This window comes from Daldinia childiae (genome assembly GCF_008694065.1).
Source record: "Daldinia childiae strain JS-1345 chromosome Unknown Scaffold3, whole genome shotgun sequence".
In the NCBI taxonomy this organism is placed as follows: Eukaryota; Fungi; Ascomycota; class Sordariomycetes; order Xylariales; family Hypoxylaceae; genus Daldinia; species Daldinia childiae.
The window spans coordinates 1,457,420-1,480,838 of NW_022984644.1; the positions used below are offsets into that span (position 1 = coordinate 1,457,420).

A 23,419-nucleotide genomic window follows, 5' to 3' on the forward strand; every position below is an offset into this window, starting at 1 on the left:
ATCACCACTCCTTTCCTTCGGGGGTAAAAATTGGGGGTTTTTTTTTCTTTTCGTTTTGTTTCAATAAATACTTCTTACTGTATATAAATCGAAATCGAAATCGAAATCACTCAGCGGACGGACACAAGGAATGGATGGATGGATATACACCAACGCCACTCGGTCACCCATATATCACATCAACATCAAATCACACACAAGCTTCAGATCAGATCTTAGTCATTATCTTTTTCCATTGCTCTTATTCCTCCTGCTCTTGCTATACTCTCAGCTTATCTAACCTACCGAGGATAAATCACCTAGGCAGGCCAACTCGACGAGTCCGAGACACAGTTTCGCCCTCGCACATAAACAGTACGAGGTAACAACGATCCCGATTCTCGATCCCGTTCGTCCTCGGCTGTTTTTTTGCTCATGCTCATGCTCGACAGTCCCACGCATTAAGTTAACCACTGCAAATACCAATTGAGAATTGCAATTATACCCATCGCCGTAACGTCGTGTGCTCTTGCATCCATATCTTTTTTTAGAGTCCAATGCTGACCTCATCCACATCGTTTCTCTTTTGCCGTAGACACTTTTCCCCGTGTTTTATTTTTGTATATATGCCCTCTTAATGGGCCAAGGAAGTAGGCGCTCGATATGGTCGCGAATGTCCCGTATAGATCAAGGGTCGCATCATGTGAGTGAGGGTTCCGGCTTCTCGTCAGTTCCAGTCGGGTCATAACTCGACCAGGATAAAGACGACCAACTCCCGCCCTCCAATTCCTCAGACCCCAAATCTCGCCGGAATATCGGGCAAAATTATGACGGTCATCTATCATGACATGCGGACCAGAACGCCACCCTACTTGGGAAACGGAATTGAAAAAAATGCTGAGAAGAGAGGTGCCCGAAGCCGGATGGGCGGAACAACTAACTTATTACGAAATAATAGAGGTTGAAAAAGGTGCCAGATTATACACAGGAAGAAGTGCCGAAAAAAATCGAAGTGGGCAGTCGAGAAGAGCGCAAAATGACGCTGTAATCAATTACATGATAATAGACGGGTAGTCGACGTTGGCTTTGATGCTCTTGTGCGGAAGGACGCTTCCGCCGTTGACGTAGATCTCGTCGCCGATGCTTACGTCGTCACCGAGAACAGTGACGTTCTCGAGACGAGCCCACTTTCCGACGACGCTGTTCCAGCCGACGATGGTGCTCTTAATCCATGCGTGGTCCTTAACCCTAGATCCCGGGAGGAGTGTACATCGCTGTAGACGCACACCATCGCCAATGACAACATTCTTGCCAATGACAACGTTAGGTCCAATGCGACAGTTCTTGCCAATCTTGGCAGACTCGTCAATCATGACATTGCCACCGTGGACGTAGCTCTCGGAAGGAGAAACTAGTAGATGGGGCTGCTTCTTTGCGAGCGATGAAAGGTATAGGCAAGTGCCCGTTAGGAAGTCCTTCGGTTGACCGACATCCATCCAGAAGCCCTCGAGGTCGAAGGAGTGTAATTGTCCATCGCGAACGATAGCGGGGAAAGTTTCTTGCTCGATGGAGGTAGGTCGGTTCTTTTCAATGCGCTGGAGCACCGAAGTGTTTAGCATGTACATACCGGCATTGATACGATTGCCGACGAATTCGATAGGCTTCTCGACGAAACGATCGATTCGCGTAGGGTGGTTGGGCTTGTGAACGATGACACCATATTTAGAGGGCTCTTCAACCTTCGTAACAACAATAGTGCCTTCGTTACCGTGTGACTTGTGGAACTCGGCGAGTGCCTTGAAGGGGAAGTCGCAGGTGATATCTGAGTTTAAGACAAAGAAGGGAGAATCGTCCTTAGCCAGAATCTCCTCTGCAAGCTTAAGCGGACCAGCAGTACCGAGGGGTTCGTTCTCGAGAGAGAAGTGGATCTTGACACCAAGAGAGGCTTCGTACTACAAGAACCATAATATTAGCAAAGATGAAAGAAGAAAACTGCATATTATAACTTAGGCTAGGTACTAACCTCTTTTAAGACTCTTTCCATAACTTCAGGGCGGTAGTTACAGCAAGCACACGACATCAGTAACACCTACAGCGGCCAATGCCTCAATCTGGTGTAGAATCATGGGTTGTTGGCGAACTCTACTAGAGGCTTGGGCATGGTAAGAGTCTAGAGAACCATTTGTTAGCTTTTTAGTCCAAGTTTGAAAGATTCTGCATTTTTTCGATTTGAAAATGCATTATAGTAGATTAATCAACGTACCAAGGGCCGTAGACGTGTGCCGAAGCCACCGACGAGAATGAGGGCTGTTCAATAAGATATTAGCAATGTCTATCTCCCAAGTATTGTAGGATTTTCTTAATAGCACTTACCCTTCATGATGGCGATAGGGGTGAGTAGAATTAGACGTTAATTGTCGCGAAGCGAATGTAGACCACCAGGATATGCTCTCGCGCTGAGTGCTCTTGTAATTTAAGTAGCGAACAACGATACTTAAATTGCGAAATGGGAGATCTGGGACAGTGAGTCGGTGTAGTAAGTACTGAAGACTGGCGCGGAATAGGCCGAAGTTGAGAATATAAGTGAATATAAAAAGGACGGTGAAGCTCTCAAAAGTCGATGTAGTGAATAATAGCTGGTAATGCTAGAAAAAAAGGATGACTTGAGGACACTTGTATCTCTTTACTCGCTCGGAGGGTGTCAAGGTGGTCAAAGTGGTGAAAGTGGTCAAGGTGTTCAAAGTTATGTAGTAGTTAGTCGAACGAGAGATTGATGTTCAGTGTGTTCAGTTCGCGGAATGCCCCCTTTATTTCTTATTTAGGCCAGTTAAGTCGTCGCGCCAGTAAATGCTCGAAATTAGCGTCCCCTCCCTCCTCCCTCCTCCCTGGACTAGCTAGGTTAGCTCCTTCCCAAACCCCTGGGCATCTGGCTAGAGTTGGCACCTGATTTTTTGGGAAAGCCTATTTAACGCCAGGTGCACGGCCCTTCAGCCACAAAGCATGGCAGATGCAGCCCTGGGAGGTACCTATTAGATGTACCTTATTGATCTGCCTGGGAACCAATCATAAATCGTTCCACCCCACGGATACGAAGCATTAAGATTGATTGAACATTGCACCTTTATGCTTCTCAATTGTTTTATTTAACTCGAAACTGAGTCAATCTTCCTTTGTAAAAATGTCTGTAAGACTGCGAATTGGATGCGAGTCTATGAGCGTGGATGAGAAGGTTAATGCGGCGCAGCAAATTCAAATCTATTCCTTTTTTTTTTTTTTTTTTTTTTTTTTTTTAATTCATCATGTCCTCCGAAAATACTTTCATGCACCCTCGTATTGGTGTGTTCATGACAGGTAGATATGACGTCGGTTGTAATAAATACGAGTTATCTTCTACCCGGAATCTTCTCGTATCATTCCACTATCTACCTCAGCACCATCAATCATCGAGGTTATTATACCTTTCTCCTGAAGATGGCTCAACATATGGTAGGTTGAATATATACATATATATATGTGTTGATGAACTTGTTAGGTTACCTAGGTTAGGTACTTATCTTACGTGATAAGGAGAGGATACCTACCTATATCCCCTGACTTCCAACTACGTATATGATCAACAGAGGCATCATGTGCGACACCCAGCACGTCCCGGGGGGCTAGCGTACCTAACCTAGCAGGGTGGGTTAGATAGGTACCGAAAGGGTTGTTACCTAGCCTTTCTGATATGCAGATAGAGTGTGCCTGTCCTGTCTCTCCCGTCCCGGACTGGCAGACGCTGTGTCACGAGCTGCAGGTTCCGTGTGCCTGTCACAAAAGAGAAGCAGGGCGACGACGCATGTCCACCCGCACTCCCGTCGAGGGACCAGCACCATCATCTGGGACATCTGGGACATCTGGGACATCTCGGGGAAAATAAAGTTGGGGACGATGATCCGTGGGGTGGGAAGAGGGGGGAGGGGAGCCGTCGTTCTTTTTTTAGATGACGTTTCGTTCCGAGAAACATTCCGGTAGGACTTCATCTTTAAGTTGACCTTGACCTTGACATTGATTTATACTTATATATACATATATGGGCCAACCTCCTATATCTCCTTTATCTATATTCCCTCGTTTCCTTCTCTTCATCTTCATCATTATCATCATCATCTAGTTACATGATTGATTCTCTCTCTCATCTCAAGAAAAAGGAACTGAGACTCGCTACCTAATTCATTTCCTTGTTTTATATCAGACAGACATATATCACGGGTATTCGCATCACATCAAGACATCCACAAGCAAAGCAAACAGAAAAATATTAAATTGGTGCGACCATGAGACATCTCGTCAGGTCGTTGACGTCGTAAATTCGATTCTTCGTAACTATTCGTAATCGTGATCATCATCTATCTAGCCGTGAGATCGTAATTTTATGAACTTCCTGCGCAAAATAATAATAATAGTAGTAATAAAAAAATCAAAAGAGCCTCTCCCATCATCACCATCTTCTTGTTCTTCAAGCGCTTGTATGGTGTTTTTTTAGTAGTAAAGAAGCAGCTGCAAAGCGCCCCCCGAGCGATAGTCTCTTCTTCTTCCTCTTCTCTTTTTCTCTTTTCCCTCGCGCTTAAATTTCCGTCCCGGAATTTTCTACCCAGTTTTCCTTTTCGTTTCATTTCATCCCGTCTCTAGAATTTCGGTCGATTTCTGATTTCTCATCGTCCGATTGAAGAAAATTGAGTAATGCCAGCCAGCGGGGCTTTGGCCCAAAGAAAAAAAAATCAACAGACGCAATGAGCGAGCAAGGAGTGTCCCGCATTGCGTAACATGTTTTTTGGTCGCTCGCACAGTCCGGGACATTCAAAAAGAAGTCTATCTCGAGTTAACCAATGTCCATTGAGCCAGGCCATTAAGGCGGTTGGTACGGTTCCGAAGCCATACGCGGATTAGAAGGACCATGGCTCCCCAACAGCAGGGTTTCGCTAAATAGCAGAGTTGCCTCCGATAGAATCCGTTCTCCTGAACCGGCCTGGTTCTGTAGTTCCCACGGCCCCAAAAGGGAAAAAATTGGGGGTCTCATCAAGTCTTTTTTTTCTTTTTTCATATAGCATATAGAAATGGAAGAAAAAAAAGCGTTTCAATAAAACGAGCAAAAAGCCTCGGTTCAGGACGATGACACCAGATTTGTCATTATTAGTTTGGTTCATAAGTTCGTTCAGTTCATTCGTCAAGTCGTAAATCGTCGATTTATGCAAACTTTTGTCTCTCCTCCTCTCTTCCTCTCTGTCTCTCGGTGTCTCTTTCTTTCTTTCTTTCTCTCTCTCTTTCGTCGGGGATATGCTGAATGGGGGTATTCCGCGGAATATGCCTAGGGATAAGCTGCGAAGCTTCACCACGTGTATATATATCAATCTTTGACGCCTCTCTGCCCTTGCTTGTAATCCATTGGTTAAAATTAGCCGATGGTCGTGTTTGGCTGAAATCCGTCGGGACGGCAGCCAATTTCCTCCCTCACTCGAAGGATGCGGTCGAGCTGCTGCTCGAGTGATGTCCTGACCTATGGCGGCTCTCCTTCTGGGTGTGGCCGTGGCTTGAAGAAGCGTGGCGGGACTTCTTGCGTCTGGTAGACTCATTGGCTGGAAGACCCTGGACGATCCCGTTACGCGCGAGCATGCCTCCATTGACAGAAAAGTTCCGACACACCATGAAGGCCCTCATGGCGGCATTCTCCTGAGCCAGGTGATCCGATTCGTATGCCAGGTCCGTCTGGTACTCGCGCCCATTTACCAGGACCAGGCACGTGTAGCCACTGGGATCTCTGTAACACTCGTACGAAGGGTCTCGCCACCCACGACGCCGGCACAAGCCTATCGGATGCTAAGTTAGCTGCTGATCCTGGAACTCCCCTTGCCCTGCTCCCCTATTCGATGCCAACAAATGCAAATAAACGCCCGGAAAGCATGGGCAGCGAATATGCAGCCCTAATGACGCGAAGGAGATCGAGCATGGCATATGCATGACAGCCGGATCGCGAACACTTCAGATTAGACGCGGAGGTACATCCGTTCATGTCAGGAACGTGGCGTTTAACAACGCACAGAGAAGTGCTAGCTAGCTATGGCATTTTGGGAAATTCTTCGATGTTTTCGTGCGGCGTCGAAGCTTCGACGCAGGGGGTTTGTCCACGTGTGTGAGACGAACACATCGCTGTCCCAGCCCCACCGCGCGCATCATCGTGGGGTTGGTTCATTGGGTTCATTGGAGATGGCAAGTTGCCAGGGCGTACGTGCTCTTTTTTTTTTTTCTTTGTTGAAAGTAGGCAATGACTTACTCTCGAGATACTGCATGTAGAATCCTCCCATATTGCTTTTGCTGACAGCACTGACAGCAACTTAATGCTTAACAGCCCAGAACTCGTATAAGAAAAAATATCCAGCAGGGTGGTATTCTCTCTCAAATAGAAACACCCCCCCAAGAAAGTCGGGACGGGTGTAGTACGGATAGGATTTCCGGGGAAGAGAGAGCAAAAACCCAGCGTGTTGCTTACGGACGCGGGATGGGATTCCGGGGCGCGTTTTGAGTATGCAGTCAAGCCCAACTGTACGAGGGAATTTTATTAGGAGGGATCAATGGGGAAGCGGTAGGGCAGCACTGAGAAAAAAAAAGTTTCGTCGACGAGGTCTGTACTACTCGAAGGAGGTGTGGTTGTGGTGGTGTTGAAGAAGGGGGATGTTAGGCTACGTATTCGGGGCTGCGGTGCAGAGAGACGAGCCATCGACGGCGAGACATGTGTGCTTTATTGCAGAATTGAACTTCGTTAGTGCGGGGCAGGGATCTAGTAAAGACGCAATTAAACAGAACAAGGCCGAAGGGGTCGAAGGGGTCGAAGGGGGAACAATGGGGACCATAGAGGGACCCAAGAGGGACCAGAGAGGAACCAGAGAGGGACAATGGGGACGGAAGGGAACCAGGTCGATAGACGCAGGTGAAGATGCGGCTCTTGAAGAGTGTGACCCCATCTTGCTGTGCTGGCGCGTGTCGTTGCCAGTTGATAAAGCTTCGAGAGACTAGGCAACTCCACCGCAACACATGGGGTATGCATTCCCTTAGACGATCATCTCTGATAAGTCTGGCCGTGCTGGCCGTGCTGGCCGTGTTGGCCGTGCTCCTTTTGGCAGAATGTGGTACCGCTGTCTCCGTCCGATTGTTCTCCTCCATTCTCCTCCATAACCCTGTCCGACAATGGGACCTAGCTGGGTAAAAAGAGGAAAAAGATGATGTATGCAGAGGTAAGCATATTTTTTTGGAGTGGCGAAATGAAACTGGAACCAATTCTGCGGCCCAATACACGACCTCGGCGGAACTGAATAGGGAAAAGGAAAGAAAAATAAAATAAAATAATAACTAACACTAACTAGTCGATAAAAGAAAATTATAATAATAAAGAAATAAATAAAGAAATAATACTATGTAAGAGATACCGCCCACTAGGGAAAAGTCCAAAAGACCGGTCTACCACTCACGTCTTTCTCCCTTTCGATACTTAACTCGGAGCACAATAAAGAAGGGATGTGCCTGGTTCGTTGTCTAGAGGGGGAAGGTCAAAAAAAAGGAGAGGCCCTCGATCTGAGAGTATTGAGAGTGAGAATGAGAGAGATACAGAGCTCTCTTCCTCTTCGGCCACTAATGCAGTAGCAACTCAATCAAAACAACGAAAGGTCGGTACGGTATGGAAAAAAGGCGGCTTTTTAGACGACCAGAAAAGGGTCAATAATGATACCTCCCCACGTACGTGCATACTGCTCTGCTGCTGCTACGACGATGCCTGTCTCTCTCCCTCTGGTTTCAATATGTATATGTATGCGCACCTGTACGGTATGGTATAGTATGCTGTACGTATGTAAGTATCATGTATGTACGTATGTAGTAGTTATGTAGGTATATATGTATGTGTATGTATATGTATATGTAGGTATATGTATATGTATAGTATAGATCCATGTACATGACAAGGACTCGGAGATCGAACCTGAGAGATGAGAAAGAGGGGGTCCCCTAAACCAAAAAGACATCCTAACGGTGAGAGAAGATGGAGTCCCGGATCTGAGAAAAAGAGAAAATGCGTGTGAAAGAAAGGAAAGGAAAATAGAAACGTAACCACCCGCAAGCCAACCAACCTGCTGGATCAGACCAAGCCGACGGCACGTACATGGGTTTACATGGTTTACATGAGATACATGGGATACATTGGGGACCAAGAAGGTGGGTTGAGGAGATGGGCGATTCGCACCGGTGCCAGAAGTAGAAAATAAGTAGAACAAACGTAAGCACAAAATAAAATTGGACGAATCAGAAAGGTTAATAGGAATAGTCAAAAGTAAACAGCTACAGCTAAAATAGAGGTTTTAAAAAAACGGCTGGTGCTTATTTGACAATTGTTGGACGCGAGCGAAATGCTAGCGGCGCTTGACGAACTTGTGCTTGCGACCAATAGTTTTTTTAGGTTTTTTTTTTTTTATGTTTAACTAGTTAAATTTTTCTTAGCTTGTATCAATATCAAAAAAAATTCTGTTGTCTCTCTTTGTCTAAGTAACTAGCAGGTACATAACTAAAGTACCTATTTTTGTCTCTTAAATTTCTCCTCATCCTTATCCACCCCTCTTTCTCTCCCCGCCGAAGTGCAGAAAAAAAAAAGAGAGACCGAAAAAATAACAACAACAACAATACATAAACATAAACTAAGTAAAATCGAGAAGTTGACTGGTTCAAAGACCGGGAACTATGAAGTCGGTGAGAAAGAATGAGATGCATGAACACAACTAGTCTAGCCTGCCTAGGCAAACCCTGGTCATCTTTTTTTTTTCTTTTCTTTTCTTTTCTTTCCTCGCGAACCTGGTCTCTGCCCTAAAAACCCATTGGCGCGAGGAACCACTTAGAGCTTTTTTGGGGGTGTCGGGCCAATGAGCAGCGGCCGAGGTCCGGGGGGGCAGCGAAGGCGACTAGGCGAAGAACAGACGTTTTAACACCTCATGCAATGATGAGTTGGCATTGCCGCTTGATATTAAATCAAGATAGACGTTTATTTTGTGCATGTTAGATTGGGTACGGGTACCTAGGAGAATACAGGAGAATACTTGAGAATAAAGGCGAGCTGAGGTCGACCGAAGTAGCAGTACCGATCCAACGATCAACGACCTGGCCCGACAATACCAGGCCTGACCACCCTGTCGCATCTGGTTGTATCTGGTTGCATCTGTTGCATACCATACCATACCATACTATACCATACTATACCTACCTACTTTAGGTACATATGAGGAAATTCGATGCCGCTCATCATGACGATTTTCGTAGCTTGGACGGGGTTTGGATGGACGAAGGAACCGTCGTGATTGCTACAATACATACATAACACAATAACACAATACATAATTACAATAAGTTACATACCATACATACGATACGTACGATACGCACGATACACACGATACATACAACCTACCCTCGACCCTCGACCCTCGACCCTCGACCCTCGACCGCAACAACAAGCATAAAGGGCACATAACAACCCAGACGTAGACCGAGAAATCACCACTGGCCGCATGTAACTTTCGGACTTTAATGTAGCGGCCGCCGACTAGTCCTATTATTTGTTTATTTTTATTCCTATTCCTATCCCTATCCCTAGTTAACTATCCCATATTCCTACCATGTATGTATTCTTTTGCATTTCTTCGTAACGTTAAGAGGCGCCCAGACCAATCTTATAATCCACATAGGCGATACGCTAGACGCAGTACCGGGATGCAATATTTACATTTTACCTACTTACCTTCTTCGTTTGGTATATACATGATATCTAAAATTACATGATACCTATAATATGTTCATGTCCATGTCCATGTATATGCGTGTGTATGTATGTATGTATGTATGTAGGGTAAATGTTACGGACGGCGTTAAAAAATTCCTACGCAGCGCCGCGGCGCGACGTGAGAGAAGCAAGCGCTCGAGACACCACATCATGTTATCAACACACACAAAGCCCAAGCGGCAGAAAGGTAAGTATAAGCCAACGAGCGAAAAGGAGGTTTAAAAAAAGGCAAAAAGGAAAAAAATATCCAATGTAGCTTATTAGAAGTAGATACCTATCTAAGGTATATACTACGACCCTAGCCAATATCCCGTAAGACGGCTCAAGACGGGTATTACATTATGTATAATGTATGTATGTATGTATGTAGCCTCTGCGTAACTTCAGCTCGATATACAATGTATGACCACTCTACATATTATCAGCGCGCTGTTCTGGAAATGCGCACACAACCACAACGTCATCTCTCTCGACAGAGGACAGCTGAAAAAAAGCGTCGCGACGGGTGGGTAGGCTTCGCCGACTACGCTTGGGATAATAGGTAGTGGTGGAAGAGGGCATCTAGTCATACTGATCGACCATCATCCATACATACATACAAGTTGACCATTACGCGCAGACCAACGAGAGAGAAACATAGATAATATCTCCATGCAATATACATAACGCCATGTTACTTTGAGGTAAGAAAAACTTAATGCCGTTAAGGATGTTGCCGACCAGCCCTCCGCTCCCACGCGCACGGTTAGGGAGCCCCTCACGATCCCACCTAATCTGTGAGACCCGTATGGCTGCCAGAGACATACATACGTAGCCCCAAGGTCATTCTGTCAGGAATGCAACGTGTTTGCGAGATCCGAGACCTCGGCGGCCAGCCCATCCGTCCTGGCCACTACGGCCACTACGGCCACCACGTCCGAGCTGTTAAGAAAGAAAGAAAGAGAGAGGTCCGGCAAAGGGAGCCGTGGGATCGTCGCTGTCTCCTATTAAGCCTTTCGGCAACACTCATTCGAGAGACGCCTTAAAGTAGGATCCCGGGGGTTCAATTCGTGCTTATCATACGGCGAAGCGAGTCGTTCATCCGGGGGAAGGCCCACAAGCGAAGGAAATTTCGTGCAGCAGGCCTTGTTTACCATAAACGCGCCGAGGCGCAGCCTAAAGCTTGAGGGATTGGCCACATACGTAGGCCTGCTTGTTGTTGGGGGGGGTACATTTCTTTTCCAATTCACTCCCCAAAATCTTTCTACTACGTGCTCTATATTACGCTCCCCTCGAGTCGAATTAGGGGTAAGCGATAACAAAGTATGGTCAGGAGATAGACGGCATACAATCGCTGTAGAGAGGAATTGGGAATTTAACCCTGGACTGTAACCCTTATATCACGGTATCTATGAATACAATCATATGGGCTAGTTCGATGACTCCCGATCATCATGTCAACAAATCTTTTTCCATGTGTCTGTGGACTCGTAGCACAGCATCTTACTACGTCGCGTAGAGCATATGCGACTAGTGGAGACGAGGCCAAATACTACCTCCCTACCCTTAGCTCGGTAGAGATCGTTTTACCGTCCGAAGTCATGGCCACCCAGGGAGACCGTAATGGAGACTGTACACGTCAGGGACTCAATATGGCCGTAGGAATACAGGGTAGCATGGGTGTAGGTGTAGCGACGGGATGCAAAACAACCGCACCATGTGGTCAACCCATCGATTCTGTTGAGTCGATCAGCACGTACAAAGCTGATGCAAATTCTCATAACGCCTCTCGACCGCTACATCGCGGCTTCTATAGGCTTGAGCATTATGGACGCCCTCGTACGATTCAATAGTCTCCTTACTTTGGCTAGAGCTGCCGTCTGCCGTCGACGTTCCGATTTGGACTACATTAGATAGGTATAAGCCAGTGGCGTTTTCCGGAGTCTAACAAGTCGGGTCGAATCCAGTATCTAGGAGAGCTTGCCACACTATTACCAGCTCTGGCTGGCTCATCTGCGCTCGAACTTGCTGAATAAGGTACGGGTTATCGTGTTGGACTGCATGACCGCATATGGTGGAGATGGTAGATTAACGAATGCACAAGAATCCCTCTGGATGGTTCTGTCTCACTTCAATCGGGCGAACGTGCTTGGTGAACCTTCTCTTGTATTACCTCTAGAGGACTAACTGTTGATTGTGAAGTGCATGATACTTCCTGTAGAAAAACGTGAAAAGGGTATAGTTGGAGTTTGCGGGCCCTTCTTGTACATTGAACGAGCCAATCTTCGTTGCCGAGGTTCTCGATGCACCGTCTTGATGTGTAACTGCGGAGGCACGCCATCCAGTAAGGATAGGAGTGCAGCTATTATCCATTACTTGACTTCTTTCACCCTCAGAATGCCCCTAAGTAGGCGAGTAGGTACACGGGTTAGCCCACCTCGACCCAAGGGGGTAATTATATGGCTTATACTAATATGAGAGCTATATTATATAGCCCGGCACGTGAGAGAGAGAGGCTATAATGCTGACACTCAATAATCATGGGTGGAAGGTCGAATATTCGTAGGATGCGAGGGAAATTCTCAGCCTTCCTCGATTGGTCCGGCGTAGTGTCGGATATGGCCTCTTCATATGCGGCCACAAGCGGGTCAAAAACCCGGCTTCGATAGGAAATATGACATGATTTCTTTCCGTTTCCCCTCAGGTATGAAATACACAGGATCAGTAGTGTTGAGTCGATCTTCTTCAGCATAAATCTGAGGGCTTCCGCGGAGCGGCGAGACGTCATATTCCGAATGCGTCATCATCCCTTCACCCTCCGAGGCAAGTAAATGAGTAATATGTTGAGCTGAAGAAAGTCCGCTGAGTACGTAGCAAGTATGATACGCATCAGAAATTCTTTTTTGTGGTATTTAGCCCATGTCTAGATTACGGTTGGCACCTATGTACTTACTTGCTTGGCTTGTCTCTCATGCCACCCCTTTTTGATTGATCTTGGCGCAACAGAGGATATACCGGATAAGACCTTCGCGACTATAAATGTTGTGGATATCAATATCGGGGCTTTTATTTTTGTTTATGTCAAACATTAGACTAGATGGGCCGGCAAGGCTAGCCTCGACCAATGGCCAGCAGCAGCCCACCCAATGGCTGTAGCAGCCATCGACGAGCTTGTTCGTACGGCCGCTATACCCGCCTTCCGGTGCATACTGCCGTGATGACAGCCATGAGATAAGCCGTGGGACATCAAGATATCTGCATTCAGGGGTTAGTACGAGAGCAGCATATAAATTATCGAGATCAGCAGAGCTTCTGAAGATCAGGCAGGCAACACAAACTTGGGAAAGGTACGATGCGGAGCATCAAGGATCGCGAGGCAACCTAAAGCACAAAAGGCATAAGCTCCATGGGCTTCACCATCTGGTTGCGCCGAAATTCCACCCTCAAAGGTTTGGCCTGCAGGATTAGTTTGCATAGGTCTAACAGATGGGTACTTTGCCTGGGTCCTCTTACATCGCCGTACATAATCTCCTAGGCCTGCGAATAAGTTTGGTCCGTCGGGCGTCCATGCCGGAGAGTCGGGCGGCAACTCGAGAGGAAGGTTAAGCAGGGTAATAAGGACAGCTGCGCAATAGGCTCCCCTGACAAATATCATTAGCCATATGCCGTCGAGGTCGGTCTAATGAGACCGCCTTACCTTATGTCGACTTCGCCTCCAACAGCCATCCTAAAGCCCCCGTCAGACTGCTTCAAATCACAAAGCCATTTCCAAAGAGCTCTTCGGTCAATGACTTCATACGCAGCATCGCCTCCTACTACGGCTAGTGCCAAGACCACAGCATACGTGCAAGCTAGGTGGGAAGCGTGGCCAAAACCTCCTCCAAACCCGCCAGTAGGATTTTGCATGGAACGGGCCGTCTCGATAAGGCTATCGCGGTAAATAGAGACATCATCCCCTAGGAGGGATAGACCATTGAGACACCAATAAAGGATCCACGGTCTGCTTGCATCTAACATCACGAAACGAGCAGGAAGGGGTGCCAGGTTCTTACGAAGGAATTTTATATGCCGCTCCCGATCAAGACGTGGTAGGCCATACTGGTTGTATGACACATTATCAACTTGCGCCGCCAAGAAAGGTAGGCATTCATTCACGGTAATGTCTTGTACGTTGGAAGTTGCGGTAGCGAGCGCTTCCCGAATAGGGGGCCAGCTAGTAAAGAGATCAGGGATCATTGGTTCCTGACTTCCGTAAGCTGTTGGACAGGTCATGGATAAAAGTGTGATGTTTATTTACCATCTCATCCGAATCACTTTGAAAATCTTGGAGATGCTCGAAATCCTGAGTATCCTCAGATCTATTTGTTGTTGAGCTAGGACGAAAGGTTTTCCCTTTGTATGCAGTCCGTTGACGCGCTCGGGCGAGACTAGTCTTTATTGGCATAAGAGAGACCAAGCGAGGAATAAGTTTGGAATGTAGATAACCACGAATACTTATCGAACAAAACGTATTTTTTCTATAAAATTTAATAAAACGTGATTTGAGTATAAGTAGTTTCCCTTTTTAATCGCACGTGAAGAAAGACGTGCTTTGTAATGTCTCAAATTTTGGGCACCTGCCGCGTCGAAATCATCAAACGTCTTAAGGCTCCAGAGTCATTTGGTCGTTCTTTAGCACAAAAAGCGCTACTATTGGTCACTAAAACTTTAAACCCGACCCGGATTAGTATAATCGGTAAATTCCCGGCTAACGAGTATGTATCAACTGCTATCACTTGCCAACATTAAGCTACTTGGATGCAAAGTGTCAAACACATATTTGATTAACTAACTAATCTAGTATTCTTTAAACTTTTCGGCTTTGCCTACATGTATTAAATTATTATCCTAGCTTTATCGTAATTATTTCATACGTATACGTACATGGTGGTGGCTTAGAGAATACGCAAGTAGATAATTAAGATGGTAACGTAAGTTGTAAAAACGGGCGAGATATTTCTTTATCATAATTCAATAATTCAATAATAAATCTAGATATTTTAAAAGTCGGAATACCGTATTACTATCGTGCTTATCATCTTTTAGTTAATACCTATGTTTCAGGTCAAACTTGTGTCCGGATATGTCACTAGTTATACTGAAATAGAAGCTATCTAGATAAAGGCTATGCATATGCAAACTATTTGCGCCCTGACATAGACCTTACTTTTGTCTGACTGTCCAGACTCTATTGGGAGACTGCCTTCGTATTTTAAGATACCAAGATCAATGAGTGAGTTATCCACCTTAATCGTGTGCGATATAATTTAATCCATATCATCTGGTGATACACAAGTCAACAGCAATAGGCTTACATGCTATAACAGGTAGGGAATAATCTTCTTATACTACCTATATAGTATACCTACACTAGATACATACGCTCATCCCGAATGTGGCGTCGAGTGGCGCCTTATCAAGACGGCTATCTTGTGTACCTATATAATAGAGGCCAAGGCTTCATCGGGTTGGCAGGAGTTCACCGAAGGGGTAATCGATATTGGTATTACAATCCGCAGCCGTCCGTAATGAATCTTCGAGACCTAGGTAAAAATAAATGCGCGTAAACGTGGCAGGTATAGTTTCGAGACAGGCTCGGATATGAGATTTTGGTCTAATAGTTATGTAGTAAATAACAACTACCTAGGTGGCGAATGGGCAATTCTTTAAAACATTGGGTGCTGTAAAGCCTATGATATGCTCAGATGTTTAATTTCGAAGTCGCGCCACGTCGGAACCAAGTGGCGTCCGGTAGCGATTCCGGGACTCGCTTTCGATTCTCACAAGCCATCAACTGCGCCGTCGGAACTGGGACTTCGTTTGTTTACTTACATACATACTTTACCTTAGGTACTTAGTGTATTCAACACGTTAGTCCTCGTATACTATGGTGGATAATAACAACTCATTATTCTCCCTACATAGACATAGGAAAATGTTATTTATAGCCCTTAAGGTGTGGTCTCCCATGGTGAACGCTGGATTGGATAGTGATCTACAGTATGCCGGATAATCCGTGTGGAGTTATCCCCAACCTCGCCTAGTCCCATCTTAAACCAACTTCCAGCCTCCGGCTTCCTTCATCATCCTTACACTGTACATTATAGACTACGTGTTTAGTATTAATACAAACCTGTTCTGCATTGATAATGGATTTAGTGGCAAAGTCGAACTGTCCACCTCTCGCATGTTTGACGCCGGGATGGCTTAGCGGCTACTGCTATGGGCGATCGTGGTTAAGGGCTTCCAGAACCCTGTCAGGGTTGATTTCGTAACGTTCCAGTATCGGAGAAAGCTTGTGCCGTCTGAGCAGTAATTATCAGGACATAATAGTAAGACGTAATCGGCCGGCATTTGCATCTATGTAGATGAAAAATAAGCTCGACGGAATCAGATCTAATATGCAGTCAAAAGGAGGTAAGATAGTAATAGCTGTAGCAACGCAGCTAGAATAAACATTGAATGAACCCTCGGTTTTACCGAATGTAACTAGGAATTGTACCTACGTTCGCAAGGTCGTTAGCTAATAGCTAGTAAACGCAACAATGGTGTGTTTTGCGAAGGTGGTAAGAAGTGTGGCCTATCAGGAGAGTAGTTTCACAAGCGCAAAGAAATCCTTCGCCTCCCGCGCGCATAAGGACCTACCTCCCCAGGTAAGTTGCCAACACCCTGGGCTGGGTTAGTATTGTTTGAGAGAGCCGAGTAGAATAGCCGCACACGTCGACACATACCCACGCACGTACCCACGGCGGATGTAGTGGCCGAGACACCCAGCTAGTCCTAAACTGCAGCCTCGTCGTCCGAGGCATTGAGGCTCTTCTATTTCAAGCATAGACGGAAGCTTTAAAAGCTTGCAAACATGACACCATATATCGTCCTCGACGCGGAATGGGAACCGCAAGGCATTTTTATTTGGATTTGGGCAGTAGACTGGTTGGACCGGGAATAGTTGGATTGGACGGACGCAATGTGAAGATCCGGCGAATTCAACTGGCTCAATTGTGCGAAGGGTATCACCATATCGTATATTTTGGTGCAGCTGACGACAGGGTGCCAATGCACAGTTCAGGAGCTAGGGTGGACACTGACCAAGAACTTCTTTCGGGTTGTGGAGTTAATTTTTCTGTATTCTTTTGCTTCCAGATCCAGATCGTCTTAATTCTCCTTGTCTTATAAAGGCAAACCGGGAGCAGCAGCAGGACCCGAATAAAAGGTCCCACCAGCCGAGGACTATTGATGTGGCCGGCATTTTCCACATTTCCATATTTCCACCTTTCCACCTTTTTTCACCTTCCACCTTAGCTCGGCTTTTTTTTTCTTCCAAGGTCGAGATGCGAGGCCGGTCTAGGGTATCCTTCCTCTCGGGGCTCCGAGGATTAGCTCGAAATCCCCGAGCACTATGTCTGCGACGCACGGTGTTGCATTAGAGCAATACTTAGAAGAATTGATCTAGCTTGTAAGCATTGAGCATTGAAACATATATTGACCTTGGAGTGACGCAGTCCTACATATCTGCAGTTAGCCGTTATAGGCCGGTCGCCATGTCATCAACTCACTGCCTCAACATGAGATTGATGAATGTGGAGTTACAGTTGGATCAGTTGGATCAGACACAGGGGGGGGGGGTAACGCTGGAGACATAGGGGACCTTTAGGTGGCTAAGACTGAACTGATAAGGTTGATACCCCGCCATTGAGAAAGCGGGTAAGCACAGTACGATACATATTTCTGCTTACAGTGCAGTTAGTACTACGTGTATGTATGTATTAATCGAATTTTACATGTAGTTAAGCAGTACATTTTAAATGTTTGCTACGGCATATGCTACCACATAAACCTATCAAACCCATCAAACTCATTAAACCCACAACGTGATTTCCATCCGATGCATTAGATACATACCCGATGTACATACCTACCTTCTACATTATTAGGTACCTACCTTACGTACAGTGCCGTACAGTCTTAAGAATTCAAAAAGAACTCAAAAAGTTTACATGCAGTTAGCCACCTTAAACAGTTTAAGGTCTACCCCCCCGCCGTACTTGGCCTGTACTTGGCCTTACTTAATTAATACTAGATTTACACTACAGATACCAGCCACCGTGCGAGCCCTTGCAAAATATGACTTAGTGGAACAAAATGTACGGTTGTCTATTGGCCTCGTAGTTCTTACCCATGTCCTATCTTGTATCGCCATCCCATGATTCTTGCAGGACTGTCAATCCGTGATTGGTCGCTGAGCTGCATGTTGCAGGTGGAGCAAGGACGCCAGCGTTATTCTTCTCACCGCCAGTTTCCCGTGTCTCCTCACACAATCTCATGCCTCCTCTCCATTGCCTTCAAGGGCGTCTCCCCGTCGATATCCTCGATCTCACTCGACCATCCACCGCAAAATCTTACATCCTCCACAACCAGACGTTCCCTTTCCCCCCTTTCATATCCCCAAAGCTGTCTATCGGCGTCGTAAGGGAATTTTACGAAAGAGCGGTGTCGTCTCTGCTTGACAATAATACTAGCGGAACTCGTCCCAGATCCCCCAGTTGAATCTCCTCCCTTTTCTTGACTTCTGACGACAATGACCCTCGATTTCAATGCCGCCGGGGGGATGCCTTGTTGGACTTGACCACTTTCGACCAGCGGGAGCGTTATCCGTACACCACTACAGCACCCAGTACCAATCCCGCCCTTTCGGCTACAGCAATGGCTCCTACTCGTCCCTCGGGTGCCTGGCCGATGCCTCTTGATATGGCCGCTCCCCAGAACGCAAATTCGAGCAATGTACACTCACCTGTCGAGTCTCCAGCACAGTCGCAATCGCCTGCGCAACAGAGTGCGAGTCCGTTACAGCACTCGCCTTACCAGAGCGCTCCTCCGCAGACTCATTCTCCCCCGCTTTTGACCGACTGGACACTGCTTCAGCACCAACAGCAGCACCCGCCCGTTCAGGATTTGGGCCATTATATGCAAGAAAACCAGACTCTGATACCGTATTCTTTTGCCGCAAATTACCAGACGAACGCTATCGGTTATTTGCCTTCGGCTGCGCAGGCGACGCTTGAATCCGCAATGCCCATGGAACAGCAGGGCTTTAGCAATGTTTCGCCCATCGAGGACCCTCGGACTATGCAGCAGCAGTGGGATGGCATGGGAATGGGGAATTGGCAAGATTTCGGAACTACTTTGCAATTCCCGTCGGATGGACTGCCACGCTTTGGAAGCCTAGGGAGCCAGTCTCCGACTGGGACTTATTTAGAGGTACTATCCCTGCCGGGATCTAGTGATAACGGCTGGACTCAGGTTGAGATGTACCAAAATTACGATTCGTATCAGCAAGCGCAGGCGCAGGCACAGGCACAAGCCCAGAACACGGCTATCTTCAATCCCGGCCAGACGTTGCACTTGAGAACGAACTCGGACGCTTCCCATTCGGACGGAAGCGGTCAGCGCACTGACTTCAGCAGCAGTAGTTTCGAGGATATCTCATTCAATTATTCCCCGTTTTCTCCGGAGTCTGATACGTACTCGGACCCGGCGAGCCATCGAAATTGCTTCCACGGTGAGAGCCATCATTCTCACGAAATTATCAGTCCTGCCGCTGCCGTCGAGCCAGTGCCTATTAAGTCATCGACCTCGAGCCGTCCCAGCCCTGCGAGCGGATCAGGTGTTGCGTCCCCGCCTCATAACAACCCTCGTAGAAACTCGGGTCCCAAGAGTAAGGGCGCGGTTGCAAAGTCTACTAAATCGGTCATAAGGAGGACTTCTAATGGAAAGAAAGATGGTACAGTCGAGAAGAAGGTTGGACGTCGGAAAGGCCCGCTTCTTCCCGAGCAGCGGAAGCAAGCTAGCGAGATCAGGAAACTCCGAGCCTGTCTCCGGTGCAAGTTCCTCAAGAAGACTTGTGATAAGGGTGAGCCTTGTGGTGGTTGCCAGCCGTCACATGCTAGACTCTGGCAAGTTCCTTGCACTCGTATTGATATCAAGGATATTGGCTACTTTATGAAAGACTGGAAGGCGGATTACGAACGACATCTGAGCCGTGGTGTTTCTGTCTACAACGTGAAGGGCTTCGCACAGAAGGAGAGCTTGATGTGGATCACTCATGGCTACGGTTTCTGCCTGCCCGTCATGGTTCGTGAAGTTTTCGTAGCGGATGACAGTTGTTTCCAGGTTGACTGGGTCGAGTCTTATCAAATTGATCAGGAGCCGATTGAATTTGAACTGAAGACCGAGAGACTGGATGTTGGTAATGGTGGCATTCGCCCAGAAGCGCTTGCTGAGTACCTAGACAAGCACATCGAAAGTGGCTTTGAGAACTTCATTGACGACCACTTCGAAGGTACTCCTTTCATCACGGAAATCTTCAAGACTGCCTACCGTTTCTACACCAAGGAGAAGTTGCCAGTTATACGCAAGGCTTTGAAACTAGTGCTAGCCTACAACCTTACCCAGCACATCACTCTGGTCGAGCAGCAAGGTTCAGAACAAACCTTGGAAGGCCAGATCGATGATGAAGACTCCAAGTACTTCGGGAAATACGTGGCGCCCGTCATGATCAACTTCCAGATCAAGTGTGCTATGGCAGATATGTGGCGTGAGCTACAGAAGGATATTCTGGAGGAGCTTTCAGCGCTTTACTCTAGCGTGTACAGCGGCGATCGCCTGAAGAACTGGCCCACTATCTTTATGCTTGCTTCCATACTCCTGGCTGTCTGGGAAGAGATGCAGTTTGACTGCCATTACCGTGTACCTGACCCAGTGGCGGTTGAGAAATTTTGCACCGATATGGAAAGCACACCAGTTGGTGTTATTACCGGTCTATTCCACGCCATCTCTCAGAAACTCCCTGCTCTGATTGACTGGGATACTGAGCGCCATGGTCATCTACTCAACAATAACGTTGCTGTATGCGAGGCTATGACCGAAGTACGGCAGCACGTCCTCAAGCATGGTAAGAAATTTTTATTTGGAGATACCGCAGCATTCGCTAATATATGATAACAGAGGCATACCTAAGGACTAGACACACATCGAAGTTTGACCGATACGACTTCGATTCATTGTCAAATAAGTTCTTATCCAAATTGGTTATTAAGGCCAACTGAAGCACTCTACTGTTGCCATGACCTCAGGATTGGGCTACATACACTCTAGAAACGCTCCTATTGACGAGCGTAGATTTTGATTTTGATTTTGATTTTTCCTTTTTTGAAATTTGGTTTTATTTTATTTTATTTTTCCTTTGTTCAGATTGATGGAAACATTTAGCGACGGCGTTGTCTGAGGATATGATCTTATCATCATGACCTACCACTACTTATCGACCAACATACCTTCTTCTTTTCTCTCACTTACGGCTGGTCACCGCCAATTGACGCATGCGATGTTTTACGCCATGTTACTCAAATCTTACGACCTTTTTAACGGCTGATTTTCGACGACTGTATGACTTGGAATTATGTTGATCGTTATCACGCGCAAGCACCAAAAGCGGTTCGATGGATCATGGTTTTATGAAATGGAAAGAAGCTACGGATTTTACGTACACACAAGACAAATGCAGTTACGTTCAACAGCATAGATTACATTACACATGGCTTTACGGTGTCTGATAGATCCTGCGAGGGTCCAGACAACCTTGATGAATTACTAGATGGGTGAACAAATGAGGGGTGGTATCCGTCACTCTCCTTGGGACAAGGATTATGATTATGGCCTGTCTGTATCTGCTTAGGGACAGAAGAGATACAAAATATGAATGGATAATTAAATACGTTTCATTTAATGATTTCGAGCACGAGCAAGAATAAGAACCAAAGAAAAGTCTAAATTGGATTCCATGTCATCTGTACTTATTACCATGCTGAGTGAGCGATTTTGTGCCCAAAGTTCCCCCTATGCAGGCTTCACCGCATACTGCCAACGGATTTGCAACCCCCTACACCCTACATACAACCTGTAAGCATCACAATACAACTTTGTGTTAGCGGTGTCGGCCGATACCTACTACTACTGCCTTTATTCTCGTGGATTCTCTTAAGGAAGAAAACAAACAGTTTCTGTCGTCCCACTACTGTCCTCTTCAAGACGCATCTATCTATTCTGGATCGTAGTTTGTGTAAGCTCACACACTTCAACCGAGATTCGGAATGAGACCTGTGTATCACCTAATTGACTAACACTTAACTAGATATATATTATATATATTGTATACGAATAAGCCTTTACCGTCAAGTAAACTACAAAGAATACCTATATATCGATAACCCCCTTATACGGTATACGATGTAATTGCAAAATATTATTCTACGATTTGGATCGCCTCATTGTTCACCGCTCAGCATGTTGAATTGGACCTTGTTGGGATTAATACGACCTTGAGGTTAGCTAGTACATATGACGTTGGTCAAGGAATGCCGGACTAGTAGCACCGTATCAAAAACGACCCCGCACAGGTTCTACAGGAATAGGTTGGTCGTCGTCGCGCCAAGTGGAGAGCGAGAATCGACGGCGTCGTTTTGATTTAGATAGTCGTGGTGTTTTCGAAGTAGTTCTGTACTCGATGTCGAACGAGTACTAGTATGGTGTAATAGGAGGTTGATGCATCGGGAACAAGCTATCTCCATGGTACGATGGCTGAATTTAGCGATCAACATAGGAGTAGGCACGTCTGTATACACTAAAGCCCCCGACATTCGGCTCGCTCCGGAGACGCAGATCTCGGTAGCTCGGAAGGGGGAAAGAGAAACGTCCATTGTAAGTACCTAACCTAATGTAAGTGTAGTGAATACCTAGGTAAAATCAATAGAGCCATAGTAACCTAGCCGATAAATATGTATAATTGGACAAGTAACTGAGCGATGAAGATTATCAACCTGTATCGTCTCGTCTCACGACTAGTTAATGCCTCTTGTTTTCCTGTTTCGGCGTTTCACTGTTACCTTGTGATTCCTTATCTAGACCCTTGAGTCCACATGACGTAGAATTGATAGATAACAAAACCATTGCGCAATAACTATGCTGAATTACTACTGTTTGAATATTCAGCTCTTGATTGTGTATTGGTGAGTCCGAATATTCATACAGTTTTATTTACTTGGGTTAAGAACAAACTGTCGTTGTCATAGAAAGTTGATGATTAAGGCGGCTCCACTAGTGGCTGGGAAACAAGCTGACGAAAGTCAATCGGCATTATTAAGCAACGGCAGTGGCAAGGTTGACTTTTTCAGGTGGCAGTTTGCCTCTTTGGTATGTGTATGTAGATAGGTACCTATGTAACTCTAGAACGTACCTGTCATCCTGAGACTACAGGCGGAGTCCAGCCAAACTTCTGGCCCTTTCTCCCCGCTATCAGTGGTAGTTACCGATGATTCACCTCTTGAATCAGCTGGGCAACTGCGACGTGATTGGTTAAAAGTGGGTACCCCACGTCTCCTTCCCTTCCCAAGGCTTCCATTCACTCAGGTAACTGCGCCTCAGGGTTGTTTGCCGCTCCTCCAATTCCCTATTTGAACCCAAACTTGCCTACTTTCTTTATTTCTTCCTTTTGCTCTCCCTTACCACAATCTATCA

At 46.3% G+C, this 23,419-nt stretch overlaps 4 protein-coding genes across 4 annotated transcripts; 1 reads left to right on the forward strand and 3 right to left on the reverse strand.

The window, feature by feature from the left end:
• Positions 1-1,031: 1,031 nt before the first annotated feature.
• Positions 1,032-2,359, reverse strand: GL218_03125 (Mannose-1-phosphate guanyltransferase; the record flags this gene model as incomplete). Its single annotated transcript, XM_033579673.1, has 3 exons — positions 1,032-1,931; positions 2,243-2,286; positions 2,353-2,359. 3 exons carry the CDS (start codon positions 2,357-2,359, stop codon positions 1,032-1,034), a joined length of 951 nt encoding a protein of 316 aa, XP_033436091.1.
• Positions 2,360-5,466: 3,107 nt separating this feature from the next.
• Positions 5,467-6,317, reverse strand: GL218_03126 (uncharacterized protein; the record flags this gene model as incomplete). The annotated part of the gene is made up of 2 exons (XM_033579674.1): positions 5,467-5,822; positions 6,287-6,317. The coding sequence occupies 2 exons, from the start codon at positions 6,315-6,317 to the stop codon at positions 5,467-5,469; spliced, it is 387 nt and encodes a 128-aa protein (XP_033436088.1).
• A 6,139-nt stretch (positions 6,318-12,456) lies between these two features.
• GL218_03127 (Protein farnesyltransferase subunit beta) lies at positions 12,457-14,080 on the reverse strand (the record flags this gene model as incomplete). The annotated part of the gene is made up of 5 exons (XM_033579675.1): positions 12,457-12,706; positions 12,824-13,063; positions 13,147-13,264; positions 13,322-13,449; positions 13,506-14,080. 5 exons carry the CDS (start codon positions 14,078-14,080, stop codon positions 12,457-12,459), a joined length of 1,311 nt encoding a protein of 436 aa, XP_033436089.1.
• A 4,089-nt stretch (positions 14,081-18,169) lies between these two features.
• GL218_03128 (putative c6 finger domain-containing protein) lies at positions 18,170-20,952 on the forward strand (the record flags this gene model as incomplete). The annotated part of the gene is made up of 3 exons (XM_033579676.1): positions 18,170-18,313; positions 18,488-20,798; positions 20,852-20,952. The coding sequence occupies 3 exons, from the start codon at positions 18,170-18,172 to the stop codon at positions 20,950-20,952; spliced, it is 2,556 nt and encodes an 851-aa protein (XP_033436097.1).
• Between the last annotated feature and the right edge of the window lie 2,467 nt (positions 20,953-23,419).